Source organism: Emydura macquarii, unplaced genomic scaffold (assembly GCF_026122565.2).
Source record: "Emydura macquarii macquarii isolate MOO-44397 ecotype Brisbane River unplaced genomic scaffold, CSIRO-AGI_Emac_v2 contig_691, whole genome shotgun sequence".
Taxonomy (NCBI): domain Eukaryota; kingdom Metazoa; phylum Chordata; order Testudines; family Chelidae; genus Emydura; species Emydura macquarii.
Window position 1 is genome coordinate 3,461,424 of NW_027130828.1, and position 17,535 is coordinate 3,478,958.

General features: G+C 42.5%; 1 protein-coding gene and 1 long non-coding RNA gene across 4 annotated transcripts in view; one reads left to right on the forward strand and one right to left on the reverse strand.

Moving 5' to 3' along the window:
- The window catches only part of STRBP (spermatid perinuclear RNA binding protein), an 83,819-nt gene that overhangs the window by 49,805 nt on the left and 16,479 nt on the right, over positions 1 to 17,535 (forward strand). For 2 of the 3 annotated variants that reach the window (XM_067541728.1, XM_067541725.1), the window contains exons 5-13: positions 615 to 780; positions 3,322 to 3,466; positions 9,015 to 9,106; positions 9,526 to 9,621; positions 10,151 to 10,262; positions 10,895 to 10,992; positions 11,466 to 11,577; positions 13,433 to 13,525; positions 15,876 to 16,075. In XM_067541728.1, coding sequence (XP_067397829.1) covers positions 615 to 780; positions 3,322 to 3,466; positions 9,015 to 9,106; positions 9,526 to 9,621; positions 10,151 to 10,262; positions 10,895 to 10,992; positions 11,466 to 11,577; positions 13,433 to 13,525; positions 15,876 to 16,075 — 1,114 coding nt within the window. The remainder of the gene's footprint in view (positions 1 to 614; positions 781 to 3,321; positions 3,467 to 9,014; positions 9,107 to 9,525; positions 9,622 to 10,150; positions 10,263 to 10,894; positions 10,993 to 11,465; positions 11,578 to 13,432; positions 13,526 to 15,875; positions 16,076 to 17,535) is intronic. The other variant, XM_067541727.1, reaches the window with a different exon arrangement.
- Positions 1 to 17,535, reverse strand: part of LOC137148754 (uncharacterized) — a 73,225-nt gene that overhangs the window by 26,359 nt on the left and 29,331 nt on the right. Inside the window, exon 2 of the long non-coding RNA XR_010918575.1 lies at positions 2,046 to 2,115. This is a non-coding gene — a long non-coding RNA (uncharacterized lncRNA). The remainder of the gene's footprint in view (positions 1 to 2,045; positions 2,116 to 17,535) is intronic.

Here is a 17,535-nt window from a genome sequence, read left to right on the forward strand (position 1 = left end):
AAGGGCTCCTACAAGGAAAATTGCTTGAAATGGGGAGCCTGCCTAAAGTGCCTCCTGTTTGCAGCATTCACAAAAGCTTCAGAAATGGTTTGTACAATATTTAGAAGTTACAAGCTTCAGAAAAGACGTGAAAGAATGTCGAGGGGGAAGTTTTCAGACGTTCCTAAGTCCCGTTTTCATAAGTGGCTGGGCTTGGAGGAGCATAAGTGTAATTGAAAGGTAGGGGGGTATAGGCTCAGAAGTGTCCAAGTCACTTTTGAAAATGGGCTTTATGCTTCTGAGAGCTGCTGTGAAAACTTTAGTCCAGATTTGTTTGTGCTTTCTTCTCCTGCAGTTTAGGCAGTAAAGATTTTGGAACTTTTTAAGTTAATCCAAACCTTTGATTCACAGAAGTGTGAATCCAGAAGCATTCCATGCATATTTACATTAGTTTCCACCTTTTTCATATTGGCTACTTGCAGGAAAACAGTCCGTACTTTTCATGACCCTGTCAGTGATGCACTGCAGAAATGCTGGAATTGTTCCCATCAGTCTGTGTTCTCTTGCTACAATAGGAGGATGCTTTTTTTAAATGTGAAAATCACTGTAATTATTCAGACATGTTTCATTTCCAGGGATCAAGGTGGTCGGACTTTATGTGGTGTGATGAGAATTGGTTTGGTTGCAAAGGGTTTGCTGATAAAGGATGACATGGATTTGGAGCTGGTTCTCATGTGCAAAGAAAAACCCACAAAGACCTTGTTATATATAGTCAAAGACAATCTCCCAATCCAAATCCAGGTAAGTTAATTTAGGTAGTCCTCCAGCTCTGATTAAATAACTCTGCAAGGCATCTTCAGCTAAAAGCTGCACTGGGTAAAAGCTGAAATTAATTTGGTACCAAGAAAAATACGAGTGGTAAAGGTACAGAGAGCAAAGATTGTACTTAGGCTATGACAAGCTCTAGACACTGTCCTAAATTCTTTCTGCCCATCCTGTTAAGGTATCTACAAAGCATAACATCCTTCTTCCCCAGTCCTAGTTTCAGACATCAGTCCTGCTATGCCCTCCAGCTAACCATCATATTGGGTAATTCACTCATCTGGTCTCTCTGCTCTCACTCATAATGCAGAAACTGAATGTTGGTCTCAAATCTCCATTCTCCTGAGCATGTCAACCTGGCTCAATCTACCCTGTATGTTTTCGGTATCTTGCGTTTCTCCATCACAGAAGCTTTGTCCCTCAGATGTGTGTTTAGTCTAAATTCCCCAGTGATTTTGAAATGACAATAGGCCATTCTGGACGGTCAGTCATCCCAGATCATGATGAACTTGTGTTATGTACTTTAGTTTTTCTTATTTGTATTTTTGTTTTGGTGAGTAAAAAACCAGCCTATGAACAAATGCAGCCAGTACCACCTCCTATTAAGGGAGACCAGGATTATAGCTTCCTTTGACACATCCCTGGGCCTGAATAAGTAATCCAGCCTGAAGTTCATGTCATGTACTATTGCCTAGAGGCTGTACCCAAACAAACACCCCTTGCAAGTAGCTCTTTCTAAACTAGGTGATGAAACTCGTTCTCCCTCCTTCCTGGTTTGCTTTCTTGTCTTATGTTTATTTCTACGTACAGCTTACGCTTTTCTATCGTTCTTGGGAGCGGTACTTCCCATTGTTAATTGGTTTGCTGACCAGCATTCAGGTTAAGGAGACAACAGTATGTCCTCTCCAGAGCTGGGGACATGTAGGGTAGTGGGGAGGGTATGTCACTTGCCTGTTTTTTTTTTTTTTTTTTTTTCCTGGAGGAGGTATCTCCCTATTTGTAAAGAAGTGGTGACTGTTACCCTCACACACTAGGGCACCCCACCTTTACCCCATCTGCAGGGCTCAAGGCATAACCCGGATAAGGGACCCCCCCCCTTCCCAATTCATAGGGCTCTGAGCGTAATCTTCTGCAGGGTTGCAGGGGTTTTCACCACTGAAGGAGCCTTACATAATAATATCCTTCTTTTCTGTTTATTAACAATTACCAAAACAGAATCCCCACACTAAGCATACGATGCTCACCACTTCCAGTAAGGCAGACAAACTTGTCCTGGTGGCCAATCTGGATTAGCGCATCTGGAGACTCCAGCTTCTGTAAATACAGTTGGCAGGGTATTGAGGTCTGGCAGCTCTGATCTCTGGCAGTTAGGTTCCAAAGAACTTCCTTTTGGACCCAAGTTTATATAATTAAAACTTGGGTCCTCTGCTTAGCTATACCGAATACATTAACTGATCATTTTAAACTAAAGTACTACAAAACACCAATCCTAGCCCATTACGAAACAGTTCTTTAACCAGTCATATCCCACCACCTTAGTGGATTTAAATATTGCGCATTTAGTTATGCGACAGACAGAAACACTCAAAGAACCAGACAGAAATCGTTCAGATAAACAGTAGAGAAGTGGAAACATCAGAGAAAACAATAAGAAGTGTAGATTTTACAGCCACAACTGTTGATGAGGTTCCTTGCCAGACAGAATGCTAGCAAACAAAGTTTTCTTTAAATCTCTTAAGAGCTGTTTCTTTGTCTGGTGGTGGTAGGTGGTGTTGGGACAGAAGCACCTTCTTCCCAGCCCAGTATTACATTGTTCGATGTAATTTAGATGGGGATGTGAAGATGTGACCACCTGCTTCTTAGCTGCGCTTGTCTCCCCTAATGCGGCTGCTGTTGCTTAGCCAAAGAACAAGGCCTCAGACCTTACAATGAGATAGGGTGACCCTTACATGCTCTCTGTGGTCCCAGACCCCTAAGCTGCCCCATGTGGATGGATATAGGCCGTCTCCTTCACAGTTCTATTGAAGCCACTGGGATTCCATGCAGATACAGAGGTCTTGCCCAGGCAGATTGGCTCGTGGGACTGTAGCCTTTTATTGCCTTACATCTGCTGCTAATTGTCAGGATGGTGGTAGGCAGTCACAGTCGGGGTTTCTGCATTTAGAGGCAGCATTACCTGAGAGGTAGATACTTGAAGAGCAACAATTGCTGGCAAGTAACACACCCTCTGGCAGCTTCAGAAGATGACTTGTTGCTGTCTGTACGGTGAGTGGGACACTGTAGTGCATTTATGCTGCCACCATTTAGCATTTTTCTGGTTAGCAGCTATTTGCATTTTAAAAAAATTATTTACAACTTAGCAACTCTTAGATGAGGGAGAAGGGGCAGTGCCTGACAGAACCTATCTATTATAGTATTGCTACTTCAGGGGTCATCTGCGAGGGACAAAGTGTCTTTAGGAGACACTGCCTTTACCATGGTTGATTGGGGATTTTTGAATATGTTTTTGATGCCTTTTAGAAACTTACGGAAGAGAAGTATCATGTGGAGCAATGTGTAAATGAGGCAGCTATTATTATTCGTAACGCAAAGGAGCCCACGCTGACACTGAAGGTGATACTTACATCCCCTCTCATTCGTGAGGAAGCAGAGAAGAAGGATGGAGGTATACATGGAGAGTCGTTTTTCTACTTCCCTCTGAATGTTCTCTTAAATGCTTTCTTGCTGTGTATGTAGCACAGGGTTAGTTAGTGAATGAGGTCTTATTTTTATTGTATACTGTGTCATCAGTAGCTTGTCTTTTGTCTCCATAGGTTACAATGACTGTTCTTTAAACAGTCAGCAACCATTTAATTTTCACATGCATATATGTAAAATTCCATTTGCCATGCAGAGACAGCATTATTATAGCCTTGACTCAGACTCCAATTAGATCTTGTTCTGCTTTTCTTTCAGACTAGTTATTAGTTAATAATTAAGCAATGCCTGCACAGTCCTGTTTTCAAATTAAATCAGTCAAATAATAGGACTGGTTCATAAAATTATTCCTATTGTATAAAACTGCTCTCTTACACAGCTGCAGGAACTGCATTTTGTGTGTCTTCCTGGCACACAGATTTTGTTAATTATTAATGTGTATGTGTGTTTCTATCTTTAAGGTAAGAACTTCCTAACTAGGATACAATTGAAGTTAAAGCTAAAATAGTGCACTTCGCTTCTGAAGTTAGTGTTGTACCTGCTGTCCTGAGTGTAAAAATATATTTGGAAAATTATGCACCCTAATTCTTCCCCATCCGTTCTTCTCTCTCTGCTGGGGACTTGCAACTTAGCCACAAAAAACTCATAAGAAACATTGACTCTTAACATCTACGAGACTGGAAAGAAACCAAGAGTAACATACAGAGTGAATGTAGCCATGTTTTATTTTATTGTAATCTTCATGTCAATTTCTGCTTCCGCTTCCCAAACCTATGCCTAGAAACTTTCCACTGGATGATGTCAGACCTTTGACCAACTGGCCATTCTCTGTCATGACAACTGAGGCAGCTGGGCCCCTATGGGCTAGGGAACTCCCTGTTGCTCTTTTCCCATTTCTAGACTTGCCACAAGTCCCTTTGCTTATTCCCACTTCCCATATGAAATACCAATACAGTGAGAAATGTTGGTCAGTTTCTCTTCATTTTGTGGGGAAAGGGCAGAAAGGATCCATTTTTCAAGTGAAATGTAGCACTTGAGCAGCAGTTGGGAGTGCAAGAATCTTGCAGTACAGATGAATAGCAAAGATTCATTCATTAATAAAAATGTCCCAGAATTCCCAAATCACTAATGGGACTCTTGTGCAAAAACACTATCTTTTTCTTTAAAACAAAAGCCACATATTTGCAGACTTCTGCACATTTTCTTCAACTTCCCGGCAAGTGCTGAGTTGAGGTTTGTTACTACTGCAACAGTTACACACTCATGAGACAAAGCACAAAATGCAGGAGGGAGAGAACTTTATTGGAAAGTGTTTTTAACATCCCTTGGTACATGAAGTTTTGCACAAATGTGTCTTCCTGTGTGTTCCCTTCCAGGAGGGGGTGGTGCCTTCATCTGCTGGGATAGAATCCTGGACTTTATGAATTTGGTTCTTGTCAGAAAAGCTGAATGAGGACATGAATTTTCATGCTTTCTTGTTTTAATATATTTGTAATTTTGTTACTGATTTAGCAACTTAAAATATTTTTCAAAACTTTGTACAAAAACCTTGCAGTTCATCTTCTAAATATGAAGACAGTCTGCAAATTTTTAATAGTGCTGCAAATCAGAGATTATGCATCCAACCTTATTGTAAAACTGATGATGGTAAACTGGTTAACACGCCTTGTTCTGAAGTCCAAATTCTTCTGTAGTTAGCTTCAGTTTCTGTGCAGATTGCTGCCTAGTTCATCAAACATTGGTTACTTAATACAGTAAGAAAAAATAGAGGGGGAAAAGTGAAAAATTTTCGAAGGTCCACAACCACTTCTAGTCCACTTTAAGTGGTTTTAAATTTACTGACTGAGTAAAGTATCAAATCTATTATCAAAGGGGAATATTTAGAAAAACCTCAGGAAAAATAATTTAAATGTAAAGGGAAAATTTTGAAGCTCTTCTTTTGATGCTCCTGGACAATGCCAGCCAAATAGAGGTATATTTCATATGCCATTTTAAAAACTATTCCTCGCTTTCCTTATTTACTCTTTTCTGATAGAACTTGAAAAGCTTTTCTTCATAATTTGCTTTTCATCTTGCTTGTAAGATGAGCCATTCTAGTCCAGCTGCTGCTTTTCTCTTTGTTCCCTAGTTGGCAGTTGGCTAGTAGTAGACTGGAGGAAACTGACCAAGATTTCCAGCAGTATGGTTTGATTAGTCACTAATCTATCCTCTAACCAAATAAGCAAGGTTAGGTGCAATGGACTTCTTTATCAGTGCTTCCATTTGTTCTGTAGGAATGCTGCGTGTACCTTCATGCCCTGATGTCAGAATAATAGAAGAAATGTTCCTGGGTTTCTCATTAGTCCCCTCTTTTTTGGAGACATTTTAATGCTTACAATGTGGTGTTTGTCCTATTTGTTTTTGCTGCTCAGCAGTGAAAACAAAGACCAGACCACTGTGTGTACATTTCAATACTCCTTGGAGCTACCCTCGAGCTCTATGCTCTCCTTGTTAAATGGAGAGGTCAAATGTTTGAATCGGGTGTGTTCTGAGTCAGAGTGAAATTTACTTCCTCTGAGAGTTTAAGATCACTCGTGTCTACCAAAGAACAGTATCTCTGCCAACTAGGCTTTCCCAGTGCCATTCTACAAACAGTTGCAGTTACTTGTGCATTCAAAATAAGAAGTAACTTCGGTAACCCAAATCAGATGGTGCTGAGAACAGCCAAGTTCAGTAACCGAGCTACTGCGTCATAATCAGTCTGATGCCCAGGAACTCGGTGGGCAGAGAGAATCATTGAATCCAAAAGTGCCAAGTGCCCTTGAGCGACCTGCAGAGCAAGCCACAGGTTTGTCTCGTCTCCAGAAAGTAGCCATTTGCCTGCTGTGGTGGCTATACACTAAGGATGTTGGCAGCCACTGTCAGGAGCGAATGAATACAACAAACGGGCAGAGGGTGATTGAACGACTCGTTCTGTATGTGGTGCAGGCTCTGAATTAATGTCTGGTTTTTATTTTTTTAACAGTTTAACAAACTCCTCAGTGTTGTGTGCCCTTTCTAGAACTAAAAAAGGGAAACAAGAAAGCTTTTCATAGACGTTTGAAACCTTTGATTGGGTCTCACTTTCCTGACTAGCAGAGCATGAAGAAACGTGCCATTCTAACGGGGATGTCAAAAGGGAGTCTGCTGCAAGTCGCTCACCCCTCTCCACTGCCTGTTCTTTCCATCTTTCTGTTTAATAGAATCTTGCACCCAAATGTTGACTGCCTGCAACATCTGCAGAAGCTGCCCCCACCATTTTCAAAGGCGTCAGTCTGGCCTCTTTAACCTCTGAGCATCAACATGTCACTGCAAAAGAAGGCAGTTGTTGCAAAATGTTGTACAATCTCATTTAGAAATACGCCTTAATGGACTTGTAAATTCACCATAATTTGATAAAACTGAATGGTTTTACAGTCAGTCAACCTTTGCCATTTCTAACTTTTTAAGAAGATTCTAATCACTCATTGACAGTAGCTGTTTTAAGCAGATGTTTATATTGTCCCCAATAAAGGGTTTTGTTACAGAAACATTTAAAAATTTGTAACAAATGTTGCACTTTGGTAATCATAAAACACAATTTTCTTCTTTTAAATCAAGATATGGAGGAAATTTGAAAGTAAAATTCTTAAATTCCAAAATGGTGTGATGCAAAGTGACCTCTTGTGCTTGTAAACAAATATCAGTTAATCCCATATAAGACTTTTCAGCTCTTATTGGGAGGACACGAGTGGAGATTAATCATAGCCTTGTGATTTTGTTGATGAGGGTAACTAGAAACAATGCAAATATCTGCTGCGAAGTTCATCAGGGTCAGAAAATAAGCATATAGCACTTCAGTCCTTCGCTGGGAGCAGAGCCAACAGAGATGCAAACTAAACCAACAAGCTATCAGACAAGATGTCTTTGTTGCTCTTGTGCTTTACACTCTTTTTTGTTACCTTTTATCCATCATAATGTAATGGCTATGGCTTTATTAAAGCAGCATAAGAAGTGAGGCAGTTTTAATATTAAAATAGCAATACGACGCAGCATAACCCGTGAAAACAAATGGTAGCTGGGACATTAACTGTAGATGGGTGTATGTGTGTTGTATACAGTGGTATACATTTTTCTCCTGCTTCTCCAAAGTAAAATTAAATGTTTTGCTATATACTGAATATTGCTTACCTGGCAAACATCTATCTACAAGCTAGTTTAGGTTCTGTATTTCAATCAGACCTACATGGCTATCTCTTTACAAACCCTTATGAATTAGCTGTTATGAATGATGAAAAACAGAGTTCTTCTCCATTACTGTTAATTTCAAGAGGCGCAATAGAACAGATTTCTAAGAGCAGTCCATGTATTGATTCAAAGGGTTATTTTGAAATATGGGTTGGTTTAGTTTCCAGCATGTACTCTTATGTCAACTAAATGCTATTGACTAAGGAAAAGTTAGCCCCTGATCCTGCAAAGATACTTAGACGTGTGCATAACTTTACTCATGATGTAGTATAATCATGTGAATAAAGTTAGACACGGGTTTTATGAGATTACAAAATCAGGGTTCTAATCAGTTGCTCCTTTAAAAATGAGAAAAATATAATAATTTCCATAGAATAGACCTAGATGTGATTACTAGAAGCACTTGGTAGCACACTGGATTAGGAAAAAAAAAGTGGGGTGGGGAGGGAGATAAACCTTAACAGAAGATTTCAGTCTTCGGTGTCTCAAATCCCACGTTAGTTTATTTAGACAACTTCTGTGGATGTTGGGAAGAGAAGACTTTTATGAAAGAAAGAATATCTTGAACTTGTTAACAGGATCTAGAAGTTTTAAAACTTTGCTGCTTTCATTGGTTACCTGGCTACACAAAACACGACAGTCAGAGTATGAACTTGTGTATCAAAATGTAAAGTGCACATTAACACAAGTTCTGTTTTCTCCTATTCAGTTATACTGGGTTAATATTGAAGAGAAATACACTTCTCCACTGTTCATTGCTGTGGCTTTGATAAAGATAAGCTTGAAGTATCTTCAAATTCCCAAAAGGCACCTCTAAATTATTCTTTAATGCTTCCTGCCTCTGAGGCCAACTTTCTTCCTCAAGAAAATCTTCCCCTCCCTAAGCAAGTTGCTGCCAGTTATTAATTCTGTGCTGCTTTTATGCACCTGGAGTAAAAACCACAAAAGGGATGGAGGCGCGAAAGAAGGAAAAGTGCTACATACCTGTTTTCTGCCCTGGAATGTTTTCTACGTTTTTAATAAGATCCCAGATTGTCTGTAGCAGTGGCCATCGATTTTGTATAAGGAGTGAATGCCTTTTGCTTCTGTTGCACATGTGCACATTTACTACCTTTTTAATGGCTTGTTGGAATTAAATAACAGTGCACTTAAAAATCATTTTTTTCTGGGAGTCTTATTAGCTCATTGAGATGCTGCCACTCTTTATGTACTGTGACAGAAACCCCTTGGTCAAATTGTATCTGTCTCTTTTTATCCCATTTTACCGGTAGATAATGTTGCGATGAAAGATCCTCCGGACTTATTGGACAGGCAGAAATGCCTGGAGGCCTTGGCCTCTCTGCGGCACGCCAAATGGTTTCAGGTTGGCTCTTTGTTCTTATCTTATTGTTATTGTAGCCTTATGAGGGTTAATTTGAGACACTTTTAATTTTAATGCCTTCTTTAATTTCTGTCTAGCCCCTCTAGAGTGAAAGTCTAGAATTCCGAATTCTGAGTGCTGTTCTGTAAAAGCGACAATGCTAGGTAGATAGCTGACTGCTCTACAGTTGTCATGAGGCTACAAAAGCAATTTTAACATTATGCTTCTTTTTACTGTTAAGCCTGCCTTTCTATGAAACTAAATATTTTGCTTTTATGTAACTTTTTTTGTTTTGCATGAAACTGATTAAGTGCTAATTAGTAATCTTGTTAAAGACCCTATTCCAGGACTCTGTACATTTAAAAAGCAAAACTGAAGGCTGGATTTCAGCAGGTGTATTGGAACCATTTTGTTTGTTTTAGGCCAGGGCAAATGGACTAAAGTCATGTGTAATTGTTCTACGAATTCTGCGTGATTTGTGCAACAGAGTCCCCACATGGGCACCGCTAAAAGGATGGGTAAGTATGGAACAAGAATGAGATGGTAACTACGTGAAAAGTCAGACCTTCAGTAAATGGCCACCATGTTTTGTAGTGAGGACTTTCAAGTGGGCAAACTCAGCTCCCTGCTTCCCCTTCCTTCGACACACCCATTAAAACAATCTTTTGTTTGAAAAAAAAGCCTGGAGAGTTGAGGACGGAGGGAGGCAGCTTGTGTCCATTTCAGTAACTCTGTATGGTGCTTGGAAACTGTGGTGATGGGCAGTGTCCGCAGGGCCTCGTGTGTTCTGCGGAATCCACCCCTTGCCACAGAAATGTGACATGTATGTTTTTAAAAGCAGCTCACGACTCAGTGTAAGCCGACGCAGTGGAGTTGGTGGTAACCCACCTGCTGGGAAAAGCTGTGCACTGTAGAAATCCACAGGTTAACAAATACCCCAGGGTCACTAGGAGCAGCACCTCATCCCCATTAGAAATGACACATTGCGTTTAACTGCAACTATGTTCACTCTGGCACGCGCACTAATTGTAATTTAATGTCTTTTAGCCGCTAGAGCTTATATGTGAAAAATCTATAGGTACTTGTAATAGACCTTTGGGAGCTGGGGAGGCCTTAAGACGAGTGATGGAGTGTTTGGCGTCTGGAATTCTGCTTCCTGGTAAGGGCTCAGAATACATTCAGACACACAAAAGTTTGAGCATTCCTGTTTGTTGTGAAATATGTGTGGTTTTCTTTCCTGCATGTTTAAAAATGCCTGCTCTCTGGCGCAGCAAGCAGGAAGCTTAGCGTGTGGCTTGTTAGCAACAAATTGAGACGCTTCATGGTTAACCTAAAAATATATTGTCCCCACTAATAGCTGTATCGTAGCTATGCTGTGGCACTGATGGTACACGGTGCCTGCTGGGAGTGGATTATGCACAACAGAATGACTGTTAGGGAGCTGGAGAGAGAACCATGGGCCTGATGCTCATCTAGTAAATATCATTGTTTGAAGTCAGTACAGGTCTCCCATTGTTTAAAACTCTACTGCCAAACCCTTAGCCTTTGGCACCTCTGTCTTATGTGTACAATGTTGACGACGACGACAACAACTTCAGCGGCCCTTCTCATGTAGGGAGTAAAACTTTAGGGTTAGCTTGTTCTCAAAAATGTTTGTGTCCCCACTGAGATGGGGGCTCTGAACACTCATCGGAGAGTAGAATTTAGCTTTTGTAACTTCCACTTGACTCCAGCAGTCTTTTGGTTCGTGTTGTTTCTGACATGTTCTGAACTGTCTTTTCCCCCTTGTAGGGGGCCCTGGCCTGCATGATCCCTGTGAACGGGAGCCAACAGATGCTTTGTCTTATATGACAGTGCAGCAAAAAGAAGCCATTACACACAGTGCTCAGGTAGGAAACCTCTGCTTCCAGGAACCTACGTGTCATTTCTGCTAATGAGCACATCTGATTCTTTGCATTCTGTTTACCCCTTTGCTCAGGATGGCTTCTTTCTTATAGTAGAATCATGGCAGCTGTTCTCATGCCCTGCACTGGAAGGATTAAATGAAGGTTTTGAGAATAGAGGAGTTTCATTACAAATGACATTTTCTCCTTGCAGTGGGCCAGCCCAAACCCTGCGTTTCATGTAGGTCCTGCTTTACGCACCTGTGGCGCCTAGGTCTTGTGCTGGTGCTTTGAACAGGGCTGAATTGTGTCACAGAAACGGCTGTTTCTAACATCTTTTTAATTAAGCCTTTCCATAGAAGTTTGAGCACTTCCTTGTCGGACAGATGTTGGTCCTATGTCTAGAGTTTTAATTAGAAGTTCAGACACCTGGGATGCAAAGCACTGCAGTGATGTTTCTCATTTCTGTTACTCCCTAGCATGCACTCAGGCTATCAGCCTTTGGTCAGATCTATAAGGTGCTGGAAATGGACCCTCTCCCATCAAATAAATCCTTTCAGAAATATTCCTGGTCAGTTACTGACAAAGAAGGTGAGTGCAGACTGTCTCTTGGGGGAAACCTCATTAAAAACAGAAACCAGGATGTAACCTGGGTGCTAAATTGGCTCTTTGGAATGTAGCCTAGTGAAATTCTGGATTATGTGCTGGGTGTGTCAGAAGAATGTTTCTTTTTAAAAAATGATTATACTATTAGAGGAAAATCTATCAGCTCTCTCTAGTCACTAAATAATAGAACATCCAAAAGAACATGGAAATATAACCACTGCAGCGTAGCACATGGATGCGACATAGGGACATCTCCTCCCTAGACATAGCTGGGGACATAGCTGTAAGCTCCAATTTTCTTTTCTTTCCACGGATGGCTCTGCTCTGGCTGGGCTCTGGGCTCCCGGCAGCTCTGGCTCCTGTGCTTCCCTACCCAGTCCCGACTGCAGTGTCCCCACACTGAGCCCCTCTTCCCTCAGCCCGGGTCGGCAGCAGCTGGCTTGGAGGATGCTGTACAGCCGGAGAGGGAAAGGGACCTACTGGCAGGGGAGCACGAGGGCTGGAGGCCAGGTAGCAGGGAGTGGAGCCCTAGTGGGGACACCCAGCAGGCCAATCAGATGTGACCTGTGGGCTGCTCATTGAAGAACACGGCCTTAGAGATTTAGATAGCAGATATTTGAGAGCAGGCAGTTCGGACCAAGGTGAGTGGAACAAGCCAAAGGACTCCCTGCCATAAAGCTGTAAAAGTCCACATTAAAGATTAATTCTAAAGCATCTTTTAAAATTATTCCCTTTTCCCACCCTCTTTGGCATTTCCCTGTCATGGGTTATGTGAGCATAGTTCATTTAGTTGGCTCTGATTAATGCATCCTGTTAGCCCATTTGCTCAATCCAGGCCATCTTCTAATTAAGAGATCATGTCTTTGGAGTTGGAGTACTGTCACAGAAATAATGGTTTCTTGCCACTTGATAATGGTGAGGCCAGTCCTAGTCATTTATTTTTAAAGTTAAAACACTGATCCAGTGACACTGCCTATTACAGGGACTTTATTTCTATTATGGCAAATGATGGATGTAGATATACTTTTTTTCCTCACCTGATGGATGCTGAGCTCAGGAGTATTACTGACATGCTGTGTTCTGAGAGATCTGTTGTATTTCAGCTAAAGTTGGCTTATCAGTAAAAGCACTATGGGATTGAATGAGAAAGATAGTGGGGGGTTTTTTGGGGGGAAGGGGAAGCTTTGTCCAGCTAAAGTTTGTCTAAAATGTTAACAGCCCTGCAGTCTGGTGGGCTGGCACATGCGAGATACAAAATAATGTAAATGAAGTACTAAAGAGACGGTGACTTCTGTGGCACTGAGCATTAAGATTTCTTTAATGAACCAAAGCTGCCTCCAATTACAGAAAATATTGAAGTTTGCTGTGAAATACAAAGTCAGTGTTTGGTTTTGTTTTTCCTGGACCTCTGACTTCATCTCCCCATAGAATGTTAGTTTTTAAAATAAAACTTCAGCTGTTGGACTTAAGAAATCTCTCGCAGATTGCTGATGATTAGAATGTATGTAACAAGATGTGTATCGACTTGCTATTGATATTTGAGCTGGCAAGGAAGCAGAGGTTTGAATATGTGATCTGATTGGCTAACATTGCAAAGTTCAATACTGTAGACTTTTGGAGGCAACAGTGGAAACTTAAGGACTCCCCACATGCCCCCTACTGCCAGTTATAAGCTAATGTTTTCTTCTATGTAGCAATATAATTCTTAAATACAGACCTGGACAGATAAGGTAAACATCAAAGCAGAGAGTAATGGGGCTAATCAGACAGGTGCTATGGGATTGTTGCCTTGTTTTCTACTATCTATTAACTCTGTATTACAGAGAGAACTATCTTTTAGTTGCAGGCTCCTCTGCTCTGAAAAGGCCATTTGAAGATGGATTAGGGGATGATAAAGATCCAAATAAAAAGATGAAGCGCAACTTGAGGAAAAGTAAGTGCATCTTTTATCTCTTCTGGCTTCAAAGAGCCATTGTTGGTTATAGTTGGAGCTGATGCAAAAGTTTCTCAGCATTGGTGTGGAATGGCATGTGAAAAGCCTCTGGAATGAGTGTGTATGTGTGGTGTTCTTCGAGTAGTGTCCCTGTGGGTGCTCCACTTTAGGTGTTGGCGCATACTTGAGTTGTAGATCGGAGATTTTTGCTAGCAGTGCTTGTCCAGGTCACACCTGCGCTGTAGTGGTCTCGCGACGCCATTGGTGCCCTTTTTGGCACGTGACCCGGCCCCCCTCAGTTCCTTCTCAATGGTCCGCAGTTGAAGATGGAGCCTCTAGCAGTTCCTCACAGCCCGTTCAAAATATCCTTATAGTTAGTTGTTTTGTAGGCATTTAGTCAGTTTTCCCTCAGTTTTAACCTAGTTTACTCTAGTTACCTTAATAAAAAAATAAAAAAATTAAAAGTTATATTTACCCTTAGGCTAGTTAGTTTTTCCCTCACCAATTCAGGCGTCATGCTGGGCTCACCAGGTTTCAAACACTACTCTTCATGCAGGGATGCAATGCCAGTGTTTTACAGGCATGCCGAATGCGTCAGATGCCTGGGAGAGGGACATATATCTCAGAAATGTCCCCACTGTAAAACTTTAAAGTCTAGAGCCAGGCGGGACAGATACCTTCGATTGAAACTAATTCTAATGGAGAGATCTCTTAGACCTGCCTCTGACCCTGGTCAGCAAAAACCGGTCTCACAATACAAGACCACCAAGAAGAGGCATTTAACCCCACCTGGCACTAAGCACAAGAAAAGATCACCGACACCGGCGGCTAAGCGACCGAGTACCAAAGAGGCTACTGGTTCCTCGGGTACACTACCGAGCACAGTGCCTAAAGAGCTCCCTTGCTCTGGCATGGAACAAAAGGATAAATCAGGGCACCTTCACCCAGGCACGGCACTGCTGCAGCCAACGGTCCGCAAAACCTTGAAAATGGGCCTGACATCGGCGCTGTCAGAAATCCCAGTGCTGACCAGAGTCTCCGCTCCAGCAACTGCCGAATCACACATCCTGGTACCGATGGCACCTGCTGAACTGACCGCTGGCACTGAGATGATCCCGACACTGACACCAGCTACACCAGTGCCAAGAAAGCATACAGAGAACCACAGACACCATCAGCAGGAGGAGGAATTTCTAACATCCTCCCCTATAATCTCACTGTATGGCACAGATATATCTCCTGCACATTTTTCTCAGGATGAGCCCATCTCCCCCATATCTTTTTCAAGTGATGAGGACTATGATGGGAAACAGGCAACATTCTCCCCCCAGCTGCCCTCTCCTAAGGGGCAGGTTGTCAAACGACATCCACACTCCAAAATGCCACCATACCCATGGTTTGGGAGAGGGTTACTCACCTTGTGCAGTAACTGAGGTTCTTCGAGATGTGTCCCCCTGTGGGTGCTCCACTACCCACCCTCCTCCCCTCTACTTTGGAGTCAAATCTTTAGGCTTCACGGTAGAGAAGGAACGAGGGGGACCAGGTTGAGTGCACCGTAAAGGGCGCCAACGGTGTCGCGAGACTGCTATGGTGCATGTGTGACCTGGACGAGCACTGCTGCATGAGGACACGCCGACACCTAAAGTGGAGCACCCACAGGGGGACACATCTCAAAGAACCTCAGTTACTGCCCAAGGTGAGTAACCCTCTCTTCTCAGTCCCATTGTGCTCAAAACTTCAAACTCCTCTGCTTGAAGGTGGGTGTAAATTTCTTTGCACATGTTTTACTGACTGAATGATTCATGTCACTTTTGAGGTTACTCCAGCAGGTGACATTAAAACTTAGTTTGTCCAAAGAATTCAGTATTTTTTTTGTAATATCTGGCAATTGTCTCTCAAACAACCTCAGACCACAATCTCATATTATGTAGAATTGACTGTTCACATCTCCCTCTTGGGACAGATTCCACTGACAAATCACATGTATTGTAAATGCAAACCAGAATTTTTTTCTGGATTACTGTGAACAAATTGCTCCTGGTGACTAGTTTCATATGGGATCTGGCTCCAGGTAGTAGTCTGAGTACCACCTGACCTATGAACTTTCATATCAAGTTGTAGCAGCCTGGAAGAGCCTGACTGATTGGTACAGAGCTCTGAGCTCTAAAAGGGTTGAGTAGTAATGTTCACAACCAACTGGGAGAGTGGATAGCTGGAGGTCTCATTCATTCACATTTATACAATGCACTTAACTGCTCAGATGGAAGGTGCTTTTAGAAAGCCAAAGAGTTTCACTTCTCCATTCATTTATTTTAATCTCTCTTTTCCTTCCCATCCTCTCCCCTAACAGTCCTAGACAGTAAAGCAATAGATCTCATGAATGCACTGATGAGACTGAACCAAATCAGGCCAGGGCTTCAGTATAAGCTTCTGTCACAGTCTGGTCCAGTTCATGCCCCGGTCTTCACAATGTCTGTGGATGTTGATGGTGCAACATATGAAGCATCAGGACCTTCTAAGAAAACAGCCAAGCTCCATGTGGCAGTGAAGGTAAGGCTGAGACGGAGACCTGAATATGAATTAAGTTGATAATCCAGCTCCAGATGCAGGAGAACACAGAATGAATGTGATTAGAACTATCAGTGGGCAAACCCCCTAAGGAGAGGCAGTGTAGATCAAACCCAAACTATTAACTGCTATCCTGGGCCTCTTCAAAGTGCGTTAGCACTTCTAGATCCCGTGGGGAACAGGTACGAGAGGGAAAAGTGAACTGAGCTGTCTAAGTCTCCAGAGGTTGGAGTGTGGAATGGTTGGGTGGGAGTTTGGGTGGTTCTGTGTTTTGTTCCCTTGGCTAGTTAGAAACTAGTATGATGGCTTATCCTTCTGTTGGTCCCATTCCCCTTCCCTCTTGCCTGTCTGTCTCTGTCCTTGGGTCGTGAGGTCCTTGGAGCAGGGGCCATCCCATCTTGAGTGTTTGGAATCACCTAGCACATCATGGGTGCTATAGTAAATAAACTGAGGATGGTGAATCACAATTTATCAGGTAGTCCATCCGTGTGAGGCATCCTGGGCCATTCCCCATTGTTCCCCCCCCCTTCCAGAGCCTCTGTGGGAGAAAGCTGGAGTTTGAAACACTGAGATTTGAGTTGATGTCTAGTAAATAGAAATGGCCAACGCAATCATCCCCAGGCAGATTTGTACAGATAGATTAGGCTTTGCTGTACCATACCTTCCCTGTGTGCATTGCTGAGAAGGGAGGAGAAAATTGTCTGCACACTGCAAAAGCAAAATGAGAATCTGAGTTTGCAGAGCTGCGATTGCCAGAACAAGAAGCCCACCTGTCATTATCTGTGTTTCATTTCAGGTATTTTGACTGAACTTCCTTTTCAGAAGGTTCATCTGGCAACTTTCAGTTTTCCTTTGACTTAGGAACTTGAAAATCCCATTGTCCTTTGTGCTTTCATACTCAAAGCACCCAAATGTAATTAATAAATGTATCATTCTGCGGGAGATGTGGCTTTGTACGTGTCCTCCTACCCCTTCCTCCTCACACCTACATTTTGCCCCAATAATTATTGCCTTTTTTTAAATACCAATAAGAATTCTGCCTTGAAGCTTATCTCTGTCCTCCTCCCCGAAGACCCCTCTATGGCTCCTGGTACTGAGCCTCCCTCAGCTCCATTTCCCTCAGATTTATACATCCACCCACCCTCTGGGCTGTGCTTCCCAACCAGCCTCTTTCCAGCTGAGGACAGCTGGTCCTGCACAGCCCTGCAGTGCTGCTCCCTGCAGCTCAGGCCCTGCTTGCTCAGGCACTAAGAGATTGTAGGCTAAATTGGGTGTTTACGTGTTTAGCATTCACTGTTTAGATACTTAAAGCTCTACCTGCCACTGCCTTTGACAAGCAAGTGATGATGTTATTGCATCCCCTCTCTCCAAAGGAGGGGGGCAGGAATGGAGCTGTCTGTGAGTGCGATGCCCTGCCCCCTACCCACTCCCAGGGCAGGGGG